This window comes from Hemiscyllium ocellatum, chromosome 14 (assembly GCF_020745735.1).
Source record: "Hemiscyllium ocellatum isolate sHemOce1 chromosome 14, sHemOce1.pat.X.cur, whole genome shotgun sequence".
Lineage (NCBI taxonomy): Eukaryota > Metazoa > Chordata > Chondrichthyes > Orectolobiformes > Hemiscylliidae > Hemiscyllium > Hemiscyllium ocellatum.
In genome coordinates, this window is record NC_083414.1 from 2,067,815 (window position 1) to 2,082,997 (window position 15,183).

Consider the following 15,183-nt stretch of genomic DNA (forward strand, 5'->3'; position numbering starts at 1 on the left):
CTGGTCTGACCTACATGTGACTCCAGATCCACAGTAATGTGTTTGACTCTTAACTAAAATGGCCTAGCAAGCCACACAGTTCAAGGAACTACTTACCTGTATTAGGGATCCATTCCCTGTTTACTGATGTAATACAATTTCCCTTTTAATTACCTGTGGTTCGTAGCGGATCACCAAGTCATATTCCATCGAATACGGAATGTTATTAATCTGAAATTGCAACACGCCCCTTTCTGGAACTCTTGCGAATCCAGTTCCAGTCCATGTGACAGGACGACTTTCAGTGTGCTCTCGATGTAAAACAGTTGCTCCCTGGTCGTAGGGAATGATTATTGGTTAAAAACAAGTGGCAGATAACATTAAAAACACGCAGGCACTGTCAGACACTGTTTAAATCATCAGCTCATCGTTCAAACAAAGCAATAACAAATTATTATAAGAATAAAGGAAGCCAAGTCACAATAGCACCGTCTGAAACTCAAACATCCAGCTCAGAAGGGCCCTGGAAATTTAACTAATAGCACAGCATGTTAATTCAACACCAATGTATGACAGAGACGGACAGAGAGAGAGATAGAAACAGAAAGGGACAGAGAGAGAGAGAGAGAGAGAGAGAGAGAGAGAGAGAGACAGGTAGAAAGAGACACACACAGAAATAGAGATAGAGAGAGAGAGAGAGAGAAAGAGAGATGAGCTCCTGTGATGCTGAGCAGCCTATGGGTATGAATGATACTGGCAAAAGCCATTGGATTGCTGAAAGCACATGTGATGTCCATATTTCTTTCCAATAAAACACCTCAACATGATGAACATAAATTTACTGTCCCCTCTCAGTTGCTGAAAGCTGGGCCCTTTCATGTAACTGACAGACTTTGCAGTTAGTGCAGCAACTGCCTGAGTTTCTTGTGAAGAAGTGGAAAGAACTTGGAGAAAAAGAGAGCGAGGAACAGAAACCCTGACAAGCAAAAGGATCATCTCAACAAATGCTGTGGACTGGAGCCATTGAACTGCTTCACCCATGTGTTTTCCCCTCCACTCATAACACCAATTGTTTCTGTCTGTATGTGTACAGAGGGACATTAGAAAGGGGTTAGACTTTTAACTGGTAGAGTTACATGTTCACAGTACATAGATTTTTAAACCTGTGGTGAGAATGTATACATTTGTAATAAACAATAGTTATTATTAACAACAGTGGGAAAGCTGATCCCACTTTGCAGTTCAGTTGTGTCTTTCTGAGAGATAAACTCAGAACTTTGCGTACTTTGATAAAAGCATGTAACTATTGTGATGACTTCAGGAATAGCAGAGCTAGATTTCAAGTCCACTGCCCCAGTGTAATAGGAGAGGACATAGGCAGAAGATAGTGACTGCAGGGAGAGGGAGAGAGAAATATAGATGTTGACAGAGTTTTATAGCGCCACTCTCTCCTGCCTATCAACCTAGCTATCTGTTTATTTTCCTCTTGGGCCAGAATTTTGTCTACTATTGAAGACAGAAATAGGTTTAGGAATGCCAAACATTTAGGACTCCTGACTGCAAATTATAATTCTTTCCCAACCACAGGTCACTTTGCGAGGTCTGTTTACAGGTCAGGAAGGTGCAGAGTGCATCTCATCCACCTCTTCTGAGGCTGAGATCACCATTGTGGGGACTGTAGGAAGTGATCACTGTGGGGACTGTAGGAAGTGATCACTGTGGGGACTGTAGGAAGTGACCATTTCCTGCTCGATGATGGACCTTGTCTATGTGGAGCTTTTATAAACTCTTGCAAAAAAACATTTGCAAGTTCATGGTCAGTGGGGGAGGGCAGCTGAAGATACCTGAATATTCTCATAAGACAGAGACTTTTACATTTGTTAATGATATTCAATGTCATGATTAAATGCTGCATTATAATTTAGATACATGTTCAATGCAATAATTGAGCTTAGAGTTCTGTCTTGCAAAACCAAATTGACCATTACATTAATTGTCAATGTGTCAGTATTCATTAACATGGTTCAAATATTTCAAATCCATAGAAAAATGGACTGGGAAAATCTCACGTTATGTATGGGTCTGTGATTTAAATATCCAGCAATCGTTGTTTTGAAAAAAAAAATTGTCCTGCAGTTGATCTTAAAAGAACTAAGACCTGCTACACTCTATTGGTTGATAATCCATTATAATGGGAATTAACACCATCTACATCTTCGTAAAAAGCCGTCTAGTGTTTCAGTTTCTACAGGCTGCATTGTCAACATTTCCTGAATATTGTCCCGATAACCTGGGGCTGTTTCAAATGATTGGCTGACTTCCAGTAACTCCAGCACTACCCCTCTCAGCAGGGAGCTGGGCTCGCAGTTTGATTGACAATTTTAGGAATTTATTAAAAGTTTAGATTTTTATGCAGTGGGTGGGTAGGCATTTGTTTTGACATGTGAGGGGATTTACATTGTTCATGGGTTCCTGTGGAGAAGCCTTTAAAATATCGTTGATTAGGACACTCCTTTCGGCTGTTAGAAGTTTACCTTTTAATGTCCATTTACTTCTAATGTCTATAATGTCAGGACTGATTTGAGGAGGAACTTCTTCACCCAAAGGGTTGTGAATGTGTGGAATTCCCTGCCCGATGAAACAATTGAGGAAACCTCATTGAATGTTTTTAAGGTAAAGACAGAGATTTTTGAAAGAAAAAAGAATTCTGGGTTATGGTGAGCAGGCAGGTAGTGAGCTGTGAACGAGAAGATCAGCCATGATCTTATTCAATGGTGGAGCAGGCTGGAGGGGGCAGGTGGCCTACTCCTAGCTCTTATGTTCTTATTTCAAAGATATCCTGAGGTTTATTAGTAGGGCAAGTGATGATGGATAATGGATAGGCACTACGAAGAGAACAAGGGAGGGAGAGAGCCTGGAATCACAGCTTCAATGTGCAAGGTGTCATCTCGGTTTCAGGATGCCTTGGCTTTCAATTTTGACCCTGGGCATTAACATGGAATTGAATGTGCATCTATTAAATAGGTCGAACAATGTGGAATGACGCCAGAAATAGCCCAAGGGAAAGGATAAAGGAAATCTCAGCCAGAGAGAAGTAATTAGGAATGACAATGCTTCTGTTGCCTCAGATATTGTCTTTGTACCTCAGTTTCTCTATTCCCCTGGACTCAGCCACAGGAAGTGGTTCGATTCCCAACTCTCTCAGAAAGAATTACTTCACCCTTTGCTGACACTGCAATGGGACACAAAAATCCGGAGTCTGGACCCAGTCATAATTATTTTGGGGAATATAAAGCGTGTGGGATATGGGGAGGGGTGTGGTCAGAAGCTTGGTATGGGGTGAGGGTTGGGGATGATGGTTAAAGGGCTTAAGAACGATGTTGGAGAACAGGGAAAGGTCCCAACAAACAGGCTGGTCACCCAATTTGCTCATCTCAGCACCCACATACCTCTAACACTGCCCAGGAACACAGAAACCATCAAGCCTACCTGCTCACATCTTCAGGAGACATAAACATGGTCAGGCTCTGGAAATGGCCTGACTCCATTTCCGAAGCACAGCCCTCTGGCTATTTTCTCTCTCTGTCTCACTCTCTCTTCTGCTCTCGACTTCACATTCTCTTAAAATCTCTATCCTCTCTCATTTATCGCATTTTCCACATATTTGTCTCTTCTAAATGCACTGAGATTATAGATTTTTAATGACTTTAGGTGTTTCACCCTCTCAGTAACAGCAGAGACAAATTAGGCTCTGTGACAGACCAATTAAAAAACTTCGAGTAAAAAATGAGGTCTGCAGATGCTGGAGATCACAGCTGCAAATGTGTTGCTGGTCAAAGCACAGCAGGCCAGGCAGCATCTCAGGAATAGAGAATTCGACGTTTCGAGCATAAGCCCTTCATCAGGCTTCCTGATGAAGGGCTTATGCTCAAAACGTCGAATTCTCTATTCCTGAGATGCTGCCTGGCCTGCTGTGCTTTGACCAGCAACACATTTGCAGCAATTAAAAAACTTACCCATAGGATATGGATGTCATTGGCTGGGCCCAGCATTTATTGCTGAGAGGGTCGGGATGGTGAGCTGCCTTTGTGAACTGCTGATTAGACACTATATTGGGCATGATCTAAGCTATCAATCTAGTCTCAGCATCAGATTATAAACAATTTGTGAGAATATTCAAATGAAGACCAGCTGGTGTGTGTCTGAATGTTTCAGAGTGAATACTGCAAAAAAACAAGTTGAGTCCTCTTTGGTCCCGATAATCTATGAACAGTGACCATTCAGCAGAGATGGGAGGAGGCTGCTAGTGACTGTAGGACTGCAAAGGCTGGGATCGTCAGAACATGCAGCACAAGGGGCGGACAGTGGAGTAATCAGCCTCACGCAAGTCCACGTGATTTTCCACAGCGTTCATTTGGCCTTTCCCTATTACTGGGTTTGTGTTTCGGTTGGCATGCACATAGAACACACTCCCCTATACATGGACGCATTCACCACACGGGGCACACTCAGCACACACTCCCATGTACACAGGGCATGCTCCCATGTACATGGACACACCAGCACACGCTCCCACCTACACGGGGCACACTCAGCACACGCTCCCATGTACATGGGGCACACTCAGCACACGCTCCCATGTACACGGACACACCAGCACACAGTCTGATGTACATGTGACACACCCAGCACACACTCCCATGTACACAGACACAGTGTCTACCCTGTACACGGGGCACACTGCCTGCATGGTCCTCTGTACAAGGGACATACTTACCATGCTGAGTTGGGCCAGCTCTGCCTCATATGTGTAGTGATCGAGAGCCATGAAGAAATACCCTGAGTCCACAAGCGTACACTGCCTGCCGACAATGTGACTCCGACAGCGACACTGGCCAGTTTCCATCGAGCAGCTGGGTATTAGCAGAAAAGGATGAATTGTGTAAACACACAGACCAATTGTCTACTGAAGATAGGCACAAAGCTCACCACACTAATATCGCAACAATGGCCCGATAGGGCTGGCCTAGGGGCACTGGGTGACATAGGAATTCGGAGCAGAAGGAGACCATTTGGCCTTTTGAGACAGCTTTGCCATCTAAGAAGATCATGGTTCATCTGACCTTGGCCTCAACTCCACTTTTCTGTCTGGCTGCATACCCTTTAACTCCCAGCTCAATCAAACGTCTGTCCAGCTCAGCCTTAAAAATACTCAACGGCATTAAAGGAGCAGGTATTTTGCTTTGACAGTTGTTAAGCTAACTGCCCTGTAGTTTCCTGCTTTCTGTTTCCCTCCCTTTTTGGATAAAGGAGTTACAATTGCTAGTTTCCATTTTAATGGCACCTTCCTCAATTCAAAAGGATTATGGAAAATTAAAACCCACACAACAAATACCTTACTAAACACTTCTTTTTAGATCTCAAGCACTTAACAATGGGGGAATCCCCACACACCCGCACATTAGTACAAAGCAAGTGGTTGAAGTATTAGCTACAATCTTCAGCCAAAAGTGTCGAATAGATGATCCATCTCAGCCTCCTCCAGAGATCCCCAGCATCACAGCTGTCTTCAGTCACTTTGATTCACTCTAATTGATATTGAATAATATTTGGAGGCACTGGCTACTGCAAAGGCTATAGGCCTTAGTAACATTCCTGCAATAGTCCTGAAGACTTGTGCTCCAGAACTTGCTGCTTTCCTAGCCAAGCTGTTCCAATATAGTGACAACACTGGCATCTAGCCAACAATGTGGAAAATTGCCCAGGTTTGTCATGTACACATAAATCCAACCTGGCCAATTACTGCTCCATCAGTCTAATCTTGACCATCAGTAAAGGATGGACGTTGTCAGTAACAGGGCTACCAAGCAGCACCTGCTCAGCAATAACCTGCTCAGTGACGCTCCGTTTGGGTTCCCCCGGGGCCACACGGCTCCTGACCTTATCACAGCCTTGGGTCAAACATGGATAAAAGAACTGAATTCCAGATGGGAGGGGAGAGGGACAGCCCTAACATCCAGGCTGCATTCGGGTGAGTGCTCTCCTGAAAATGGAGTCATACCGAGCAAAATGGAAGATGGTTGTGGTTGGTGGAGATCAGTCTTCTCAGCTCCAGGACATCTCTGCAGGAGATCCTCAGGGTAGTGTCCTAGGTTCGACTACCCTCAGCTGCTTCACTGTTACTGGGTCAACATCCTGGAATTCCATCCCTAAGGGTATTGTGGGTCTACCTACAGCACATGGACTGCAGCGGTTAAGGAAGGCAGCTCACCCCCACCTTCTCAAGGGGCAACTAGGGATGGGCAATAAATATTGGTGCAGCAAGCGATGGTGATTTGTCTCCTTTTTACCTTCCCATTTTCGATGGCCTCATGTTTGTGGGAGTAGTGGGAAACATTTCTGAATCTGCAGAGCAGTTTGTAATTGTCAGTCAACTCAGCTGCCTGTCTTCTTGTTGCACCTATCTAGTTTTCAATGTGTGAGCTCTTACTAATGGCAGGAGTGAATTTTTAAATTCTTCCAAGAGAATTATTTCTTTAAGGGTCTCATATGTAGTCTCCACCTTTAACATCCACACCCAATGGTCAGCGTTAGTTTGATTTACCCCCGCATGCATTATTATAGGTCTGTCCAGGCTGCTTCTGGGCGAACCTGCGTGCACCGAGAATGACCGCATTTGCCACCTCATAATCTATAGAAGCAAGGCATAAACCTCATGAGCAGTTTGTCAGCCTGTGTTGCATGAGCAAAGTCCAATTCTTTTTTTCTTTTGACTAATTAATCTGCTTAGCTATTTTTTTTGAAAGAAATGATAAATGTTTCAGCATCCCTTTTCAACTGAGGCTACAATCAGATCAGCCATGATCTTGTGAAATGATGGAACAAGCTTGACTGGCCGAATGGCCTATGCATGTGCTCGTGGAATCATACGTTCATCAAATTTTGGGACGGCCAGTACAGATTTAAACATTGCTCTGTTATGTCTTGGCTTGGACTCAGATCATTCCTTGGCAACATTCTGATGAGGATTGAGCAGTGGGTGTGGTAAGGTTCCCCATGGTAGGCTCATTCAGAAGGTCAGGAGGAATGGGATACAGGGAAATTTAGCTGTCTGGATCCAGAATTGGCTGGTCGACAGAAGACAGCAAGTGGTAGTGGAAGGAAAGTATTCTGCCTGGAAGTCAGTGGTGAGTGGTGTTCCACAGGGCTCTGTCCTTGAGCCTCTACTCTTTGCAATTTTTATTACTGATTTGGATGAGGGGAGTGAAGGATGGGTCAGCAAGTTTGCGGACATCACAAAGGTTGGAGGTGTCGTTGACAGTATAGAGGGCTGTTGTAGGCTGCAGCGGGACATTGACAGTATGCAGAGATGGGCTGAGAGGTGGCAGATGGAGTTCAACCTGGATAAATGCGAGGTGATGCATTTTGGAAGGTCGAATTTGAAAGTTGAGTACAGGATTAAAGACAGGATTCTTAGCAGTGTGGAGGAACAGCAGGATCGTGGTGTGCAAGTACATAGATCCCTTAAAATGGCCACCCAAGTGGACAGGGTTGTTAAGAAAGCATATGGTGTTTTGGCTTTCATTAACAGGGGGAATTGAGTTTAAGAGCCAGATCTTGTTGCAGCTCTATAAAACTTTGGTTAGACCGCACTTGGAATACTGTGTCCAGTTCTGGTCGCCCTATTATAGGAAAGATGTGGATGCTTTGGAGAGGGTTCAGAGGAGGCCTAACAGGATGCTGCCTGGACTGGAGGGGTTAACTTGCGAAGAGAGGTTGACTGAGCATGGACTTTTCTCATTGGAAAAAAGAAGGAAGAGAGGGGACCTAATTGGGGTATACAAGATAATGTGAGGTGTAGAAAGAGTTGATAGCCAGAGACATTTTCACAGGGCAGAAATTGTTAACACGAGGGGCCATAGTTTTAAGCTGTCTGGCGGAAAGTATAGAGGGGATGTCAGAGGCGGGTTCTTTAGAGAGTTGTGAGAGCATGGAATGCGTTGCCAGCAGCAGTTGTGGAAGCGAGGTCATTGGGGATATTTAAGAGACTACTGGACATACATATGGTCACAGAAATTTGAGGGTTCATACATTAGGTTTACCTTACATGAGGATCAATGGTCGGCATAACATCGTGGGCTGAAGGGCCTGTTCTGTGCTGTACTGTTCTAGGTTCTATGTTCTAACATCCTCCTTGGTGCCAAAGGCCTCCTTTCAGTTTCAGCTCTTTAAGCTGGTGTGCTTATGTACTTTCCCCTTACTTCATATTCTTGCTGGAACTTATTAAGTCCTACTTCCTTTTCCTTTTCTTTCTCCTCCTTCTGATATGCTCTTTCCTTCTCTTCCATGTCCAAGCATTTTCTCTTCCTGTCCTTGTCATCTCACCTGCATCCTGACCAACCCAACTGAATTACATTTGGTTTTGCTTTGCCATTCTCCCAACATAACCGTTCTGCTATCACCTCAATCATATATGCTTTCCTAGTCCATGTATTAATTTCAACAGCACTTTTCAGACAATTCCGTTAACCTAACCTTAGTTACTGTATCCAAGTCACATAGGGATAATTCTTCCACCTCGAGAAAAGTTTTGATAATGGATTTAGGTTTGCTCGCTGAGCTGGAAGGTTCATTTTCAGATGTTTCGTCACCATACTAGGTAACATCCTCAGTGAGCCTCCGGACGAAGCAATACTGATGTTTCCTGCTTTCTATTTATATCTTTGCATTTCTTTGGGTTGGTGATGTCATTTCCTGTGATGTCATTTCCGGTTCTTTTTCTCAAGGGATGGTAAATAGGGTCCAAGACAATGTGTTTGTTGATAGAGTTCCGGTTGGAATGCCATGCTTCTAGGAATTCTCGGGCGTGTCTCTGTTTGGCTTGTCCTAGGATGGATGTGTTGTCCCAGTTTTGGTAATTTCACAAGCTATTTTGATTTCACAAGATGTGCTCACTATCCCACGTGTCCCCTTATGTTATGAATGAGATGGATGAACTGCACTGTTTCTCCTCAGTCTGACTAGTCCACTGCACAAACTGAACCCATTCACAATATAGCTGATTGTATGCTTTTTCTACATTAGGCTTAAAATCAAAAGATCCACAAACCAAATGTATTAAGTAGACACAGAATTATTGAATTAAAACAAAGCTTATTCAATGATTTGGATTTACAATTGTGTCCTCAACAATCTCCTGATGAAAGAGCGTCGCTCCGAAAGCTAGTGTGCTTCCAATTAAACCTGTTGGACTATAACCTGGTGTTGTGTGAGTTTTAACCGTATTCAATGAAGATGCAAAACTGACTAACGTTTTGTTTGTATTATGAAAATATAAATGATTAACCCTCAATAATATGAAACATGAACACAAAAACAGACTGACACATACTGGGTATGAGAAAGAAAATGAGTTTTTCTCTGCAGGGATGCATTTTGGGGAAAAAACCCTATTAGCCAATTAGTCTTGGTTTTTGAAAATGAAACAAATAAAGTTTGAGATGTTAAGATAGCTGTTGGTGTTCGATCATGCGTACATAGATGTCACCAAACATAGTTATCTCTGAGATCTTGGCAGTGGACAGTGAAGAGGGTTACCTCAGATTCCAACAGGATCTGGACCAGATGGGCCAATGGGCTGAGAAGTGGCAGATGGAGTTTAATTCAGATAAATGCGAGGTGCTGAATTTTGGGAAAGCAAATCTTAGCAGGACTTATACACTTAATGGTAAGGTCCTAGGGAGTGTTGCTGAACAAAGAGACCAGGCTAAAGAGGATAGATTAGATTACTTACAGTGTGGGAACAAGCCCTTCGGCCCAACAAGTCCACACTGACCCTCTGAAGAGTAACCCACGCAGACCCATTACCCTCTGACTAAAGCACCTAACTCTATGGGCAATTTAGAATAGTCAATTCACCTGACCTGCACGTCTTTGGACTGTAGTAGGAAACTGGGGCACCCGGAGGAAACCCACACAGACGCAGGGAGAATGTGCAAACTCCACACAGACAATTACCCAAGGCTGGAATCGAACCTGGGTCGCTGGTGTTGTGTGGCAGTAGCGCTAACCACTGAGCCATCGTGCTGCTCTCAAAAACTGAACTTGTCTAGGATTTGAACCTGGGACCTCTTGCACCCAAAGTGAGAATCATACCTCTAGACCAACAGGCTGCTACAAGATGCTGAGAGATATTTTGTGGTTGCGCCCGAGAAGGCAATTTAAAAATAAGGGGTTTTATTATCTGACAGAAATGAGGTAGAACTTCTCTGAGGATTGTTCACCATTTCTAGAGAGACCAATGGAGGCTAGGCCAATTAACATATTCAAGGTTCACTTGGATTTTTCAATGACGATTTTTCTGGCAGAGGAGGCTGGAAGGTGGAGCTAAGCTCACAATCAGATCAGCCACAGTTTTATTGAATGGGGTCCAGGGGCCAACTCCTCCTTGTTATGATGTTCTTATGGGGAGGGAATGCACTGCCCTGCGGCACCCACTGAATCGACTGAAGGGCAGCACAGTTGCTCTGCGGTTAGCACTGCTGTCTCACAGCATCAGGGAGTCAGGTTTGATTCCAGCCTCAGGAGACTGTCTGTGTGGAGTTTGTATATCCCTTTTACACATCACCCCTGTCCCATGTCTATGTGGGCATCCACCGGGTTCTCTAGTTTCCTCCCCCACACCAAAGATGTGCAGGTTAGCTGGATTGGCAATGGTAAGTTGCCCATAGTGCCCACTGGTGTGCAGGCTAGGTGGATCAGCCTTGGGACATGCAGGGTTATAGGGATAGGGTAAGGGCAATAAGTCTGGGTGGGATGCTCTTTGGAAGGCCAAATGGTCTGCTTCCACTTGATAGGGATTCTATGATTGAAATCTATTCACAATAATGTCAAAACTGAGGCAGTACTGCAGTGCAGAGGATTACAGAGACAATCTGTTGCTAACTAGTATCGCTAATGTCTGTGTCAATATCGCTGCTACTGTATTGGTAGTGGCTGTGTCATAGTCTGTGCTAACATTGGTATTTCTCAGAATATTTATTGCTGGAATAAGTATAAGTAAACACACACAAATCTAAACCTGAATACGAGTCTTTGGATCTTTAAATGCTGTTCTCTGTCAAAAGAGTATTATTCTCAACTTTTTCATTTTCTCTTCCAAACAGAAACTGAGTGAATTCCAAAGTGTGGATCCGCACCCCTCTCTCTGCATCAAGGTATTTATCGATGCTACAATGAGTTAGACAATTTTAATTCTGAAGATGGATCACAGGACCCGAAATATTAACTCCGATTTCTCTCCACTAGTGCTGCCAGACTTGCTGAGATTTCCCAGCAATTTCTGTTTTCATTTCAGACATTTTTATTTATGTGGCTTCTTCATCTACTGCATCTTTTTATCCATTGGTACTCCAGCACTCCTTATGGATTAAATATATTCTTTCCCTTCCTACCTTTCACATTTTTGCACATGAAATTGACCTCCATTGTTCTCTCCTTATTAGAACCTAACTAATCTACCAATAAAGTTTCGATTTTGTGTCAGAAGTAGAACACTACATACTGTTAAATTTTCATCATCCATCCCTGTGTTCACTGAGCTGCATTGATTCTTATTCACTGAAGTTTCCATTTCAAAGTTCCCATTTTGTAATAACATAGGCGGTATGGTTAGTAAGTTTGCAGATGACACCAATATTGGAGATGTATTGGACAATGAAGAAGGTTACCTCCAAGAGTACAATGGGATCTCAATCAGATGGACCATTGGTCGAGGAGTGGCAGATGGATTTTAATTTAGATAAATGTGAGGTGCTGCAAAGGCAAATTAGGGCAGGACTTATACAGTTAATGGTAAGGTCCTAGGGAGTGTTGCTGAACAAAGAGACCTTGGAGTGCAGGTTCATAGCTCCTTGAAAGTGGAGTCACAGGTAGATAGGATAGTGAAGAAGGTGTTTGGTATGCTTTCCTTTATTGGTCAGAGCATTGAGTACAGGAGTTGGGAGGTCATGTTGCGGCTGTACAGGACATTGGTTAGGCCACTGTTGGAATATTGCGTGCAATTCTGGTCTCCTTCCTATTGGAAGGATGTTGTGAAACTTGAAAGGGTTCAGAAAAGATTTACAAGGATATTGCCAGGGTTGGAGGATTTGAGCTACAGGAAGAGACTGAACAGGCTGGGGCTGTTTCCCCTGGAGATGTTGGAGGCTGAGGAGTGACCTTTAGAGGTTTACAAAATTATGAGGAGTGTGGATAGGATAAATAGACAAAGTCTTTTCCCTGAGGTTGGGGAGTCCAGAACTAGTAGGCATAGATTTAGGGTGAGAGGAGAAAGATATAAAAGAGACCTAAGAGGCAATCTTTTCACACACTGGGTGGTACGTGTATGGAATGAGCTGCCAGAGGATGTGGTGGAGGCTGGTACAATTGCAACATTTAAGAGGCATTTGGATGGGTATATGAATAGGAAGGGTTTGGAGGGATATGGGCCGGGTGCTGGCAGGTGGGACAAGATTGTGTTGGGATATCTGGTCGGCATGGATGGGTTGGACCGAAGGGTCTGTTTCCATTCTGTACATCTCTATGACTTTATGAGATGCATCTTGCTCAAGAAACTCAATTCTAGAAATTTTCCAGTCTCTCTCCAAGAAGAGAATCAGGTTTCGCACTGAATTCACTGTGAAGGTGCTTTGGAAACAAGAGGCACCAACTGAGGAGTTTGATCTCCAGCAGGATTCCCTTCAACTGAAAATCCAGACAACCTCCACGTTTACAATATACTATTCAAACAGAACAGCCAGAAAGCTGGGTCATAAAAACAGTCAGGTGTTTCCCCTAGAGTCAGTTCAAGCAGCCAAGTCCAGCGATCACCTCGAACCACTGGGTTTCCAAGAAATGTCTTTTTTTAAAATCCAATATCTGTTCTTTTTCTAAAAATCAATAATCCTTCAATTACAATCTTTCAAATTCAATTCCTCAGTAATTGTTTACATTAGGTTAGATTTCATACAGTGGGGAAACAGGCCCTTCGGCCCAACCAGTCCACACTGACCCTCCAAAGAGTAACCCATCCAGTCCCATTTCCCTCTGACTAATGCACCTAACACTATGGACAATTTAGCATGGCCAATTCACCTGACCTGCATATCTTTGGACCGTGAGAGGAAACGCAGACACAGGGAGAATGTGCAAACTCCACAAATTGAACCTGGGACCCTGGTGCTGTGAGGCAGCAGCGCTAACCACTGAGCCACCGGTCATCATAACCGGTATAAAAAATGGAGAAGTAATTTTTTTTAATAAAGGTGAGAGACTGAGAAATGTTGGTGCTAGTAAGACCTGGGTGTCCTTACACAGGAAACCCAGAAGGTTAACATGCACGTGTGGCAAGGAACTAGAAAGGCAAGGTATCTTTCTTTTATGGCAAGGGGAGTGCAGAAGAAGTGTCAGCAAGTCTTCTTAGAATTACAGAGGGCTTTGTTGAGACTGCAGCTGGTGTAAGTACCATAGAGGCCCCATGGTGTGGAAGCAGGCCATTCGGCCCATTGAGTCCACACCAACCCTCCAAAGAGTATCTTACCCAGAACCGTCCCCAAACCTATCCCTGTAACCCTGCATTTCCCATGGCCAATCCACCTAACCCGCACATCTTTGGACTGTGGGAGGAAACCCACACAGAATGGGGAGAATGACAGACAGTTGTCTGAGGTTGGAATTGAACCTGGGTCCCTGGTGCTGTGAGGCAGCAGCGCTTGATTAGATTAGATTCCCTACAGTGTGCAAATGGGCCATTTAGCTCAACAAGTTCACACTGACACTCTGAATAATGAGCCACCTAGGCCCATTCCCCTATCATATTCCCCTACATTTATCCCTGACTAATGCACCTAACACTATGGGCAATTGAGCATGGCCAATTCACCTGACCCGCACATCTTTGGACTGTGGGAGGAAACCGGAGCACCTGGAGGAAACCACACAGACACAGGGAGAATATGCAAACTCCACACTGACAGCTAACCACTGAGCCACTGTCCCACCCCTTTACTGAGGAATAAACTGCTGGCCTGGAAAGAAATGTAATGAATGTTTCCCAAACTGATTGCTGGGATTGTGAGGGTTGCCATGGACGGACAGTTGGAGGAGATTGGGCCAATGTTGCATATACAGTTTAGAACAATGAGAGGTGATCTCAGTGAAACGTATAAAATTCTGGGAGGTTTTATACCTCAGGGTGGCTGCTGAGAGGCTGTTGTTCCACATACCGAAGAGTCGAGATCTCAGCCTGAGGGTTAGGGATTGGCCATTTAGGATTAAGGTAACGAAAAATATAATCACTGAGTGGGTTGTGAATATTTGGAACCTTCTATCACAAAGTGGCATGCAGGCTGAGGTGATGAAGACATTCAGAAGGAATAGGCACAAAATAACTCAGGAATATAAGGATAAGGCGTGAAAATGGAATTGAGGTCAGCACTGGTCATTGGGCTTATGTGCAAAACGTCGCCTCTCCTGCTCCTTGGATGCTGCTTGACTTGCTGCGCTTTCCCAGTGCTCCACCTTTTGATACTAAATGGTGCGTTAGGATTCCTGCTGCTCATACGCCTTGTGTTTTTGTGTATGTAACCCTCTCTGTACCGGTCTCAAGAGTTTGATTTGGTCTGTTGCACTTAGGAACTAGCTCCATTCTCAGCAACACAATCACGCAGTGGTTTCTGTAAATGAAAAACACACTGAAACTACTCATGTCTCAGAAAACCAAATATGAACATGTCAGTTCTTGGAAAGGGTCATTACACCCGAAAGGTTAACTCTGATTTCTCTCCACAGATGCTGCCAGACCTGCTGAGACTTACCAGTCATTTCAGTTTTTGTTTTAACTGTCCAAATTCCTTCCCTCACCTCCCTGTAGAAGTACAGTTCTCTCCTCAATCCCAGTCACACCATCAATCCAAAAGCAAATTCACGTTCACTCAGGAATCTTAAATGTGAATGAACTGTCTACTTACAGATTGTCATATGCACCTCCCACATCACAGTCACAGGCTCGACACCCGTTGAGGTCATGGCTCAATGCCCAGTGTTCACTCTGTACAAGATCAGAACATCATCCTGACATCATCCAACTGATACAGGTACCAAAATCATCATAAACACACAGACACGTTCACTCACACGCTCACATAGAGATAGATACACACACAG

At 44.0% G+C, this 15,183-nt stretch overlaps 1 protein-coding gene across 2 annotated transcripts in view; it reads right to left on the reverse strand.

The window, feature by feature from the left end:
- Window positions 1-15,183, reverse strand: part of lamb2 (laminin, beta 2 (laminin S)) — a 164,703-nt gene that overhangs the window by 82,684 nt on the left and 66,836 nt on the right. For both annotated transcript variants that reach the window (XM_060835292.1, XM_060835293.1), the window contains 3 exons: window positions 14,988-15,067; window positions 4,757-4,892; window positions 154-312 (listed from right to left, as the gene is read on the reverse strand). In XM_060835292.1, the coding sequence (XP_060691275.1) occupies window positions 154-312; window positions 4,757-4,892; window positions 14,988-15,067 (375 nt within the window). The remainder of the gene's footprint in view (window positions 1-153; window positions 313-4,756; window positions 4,893-14,987; window positions 15,068-15,183) is intronic.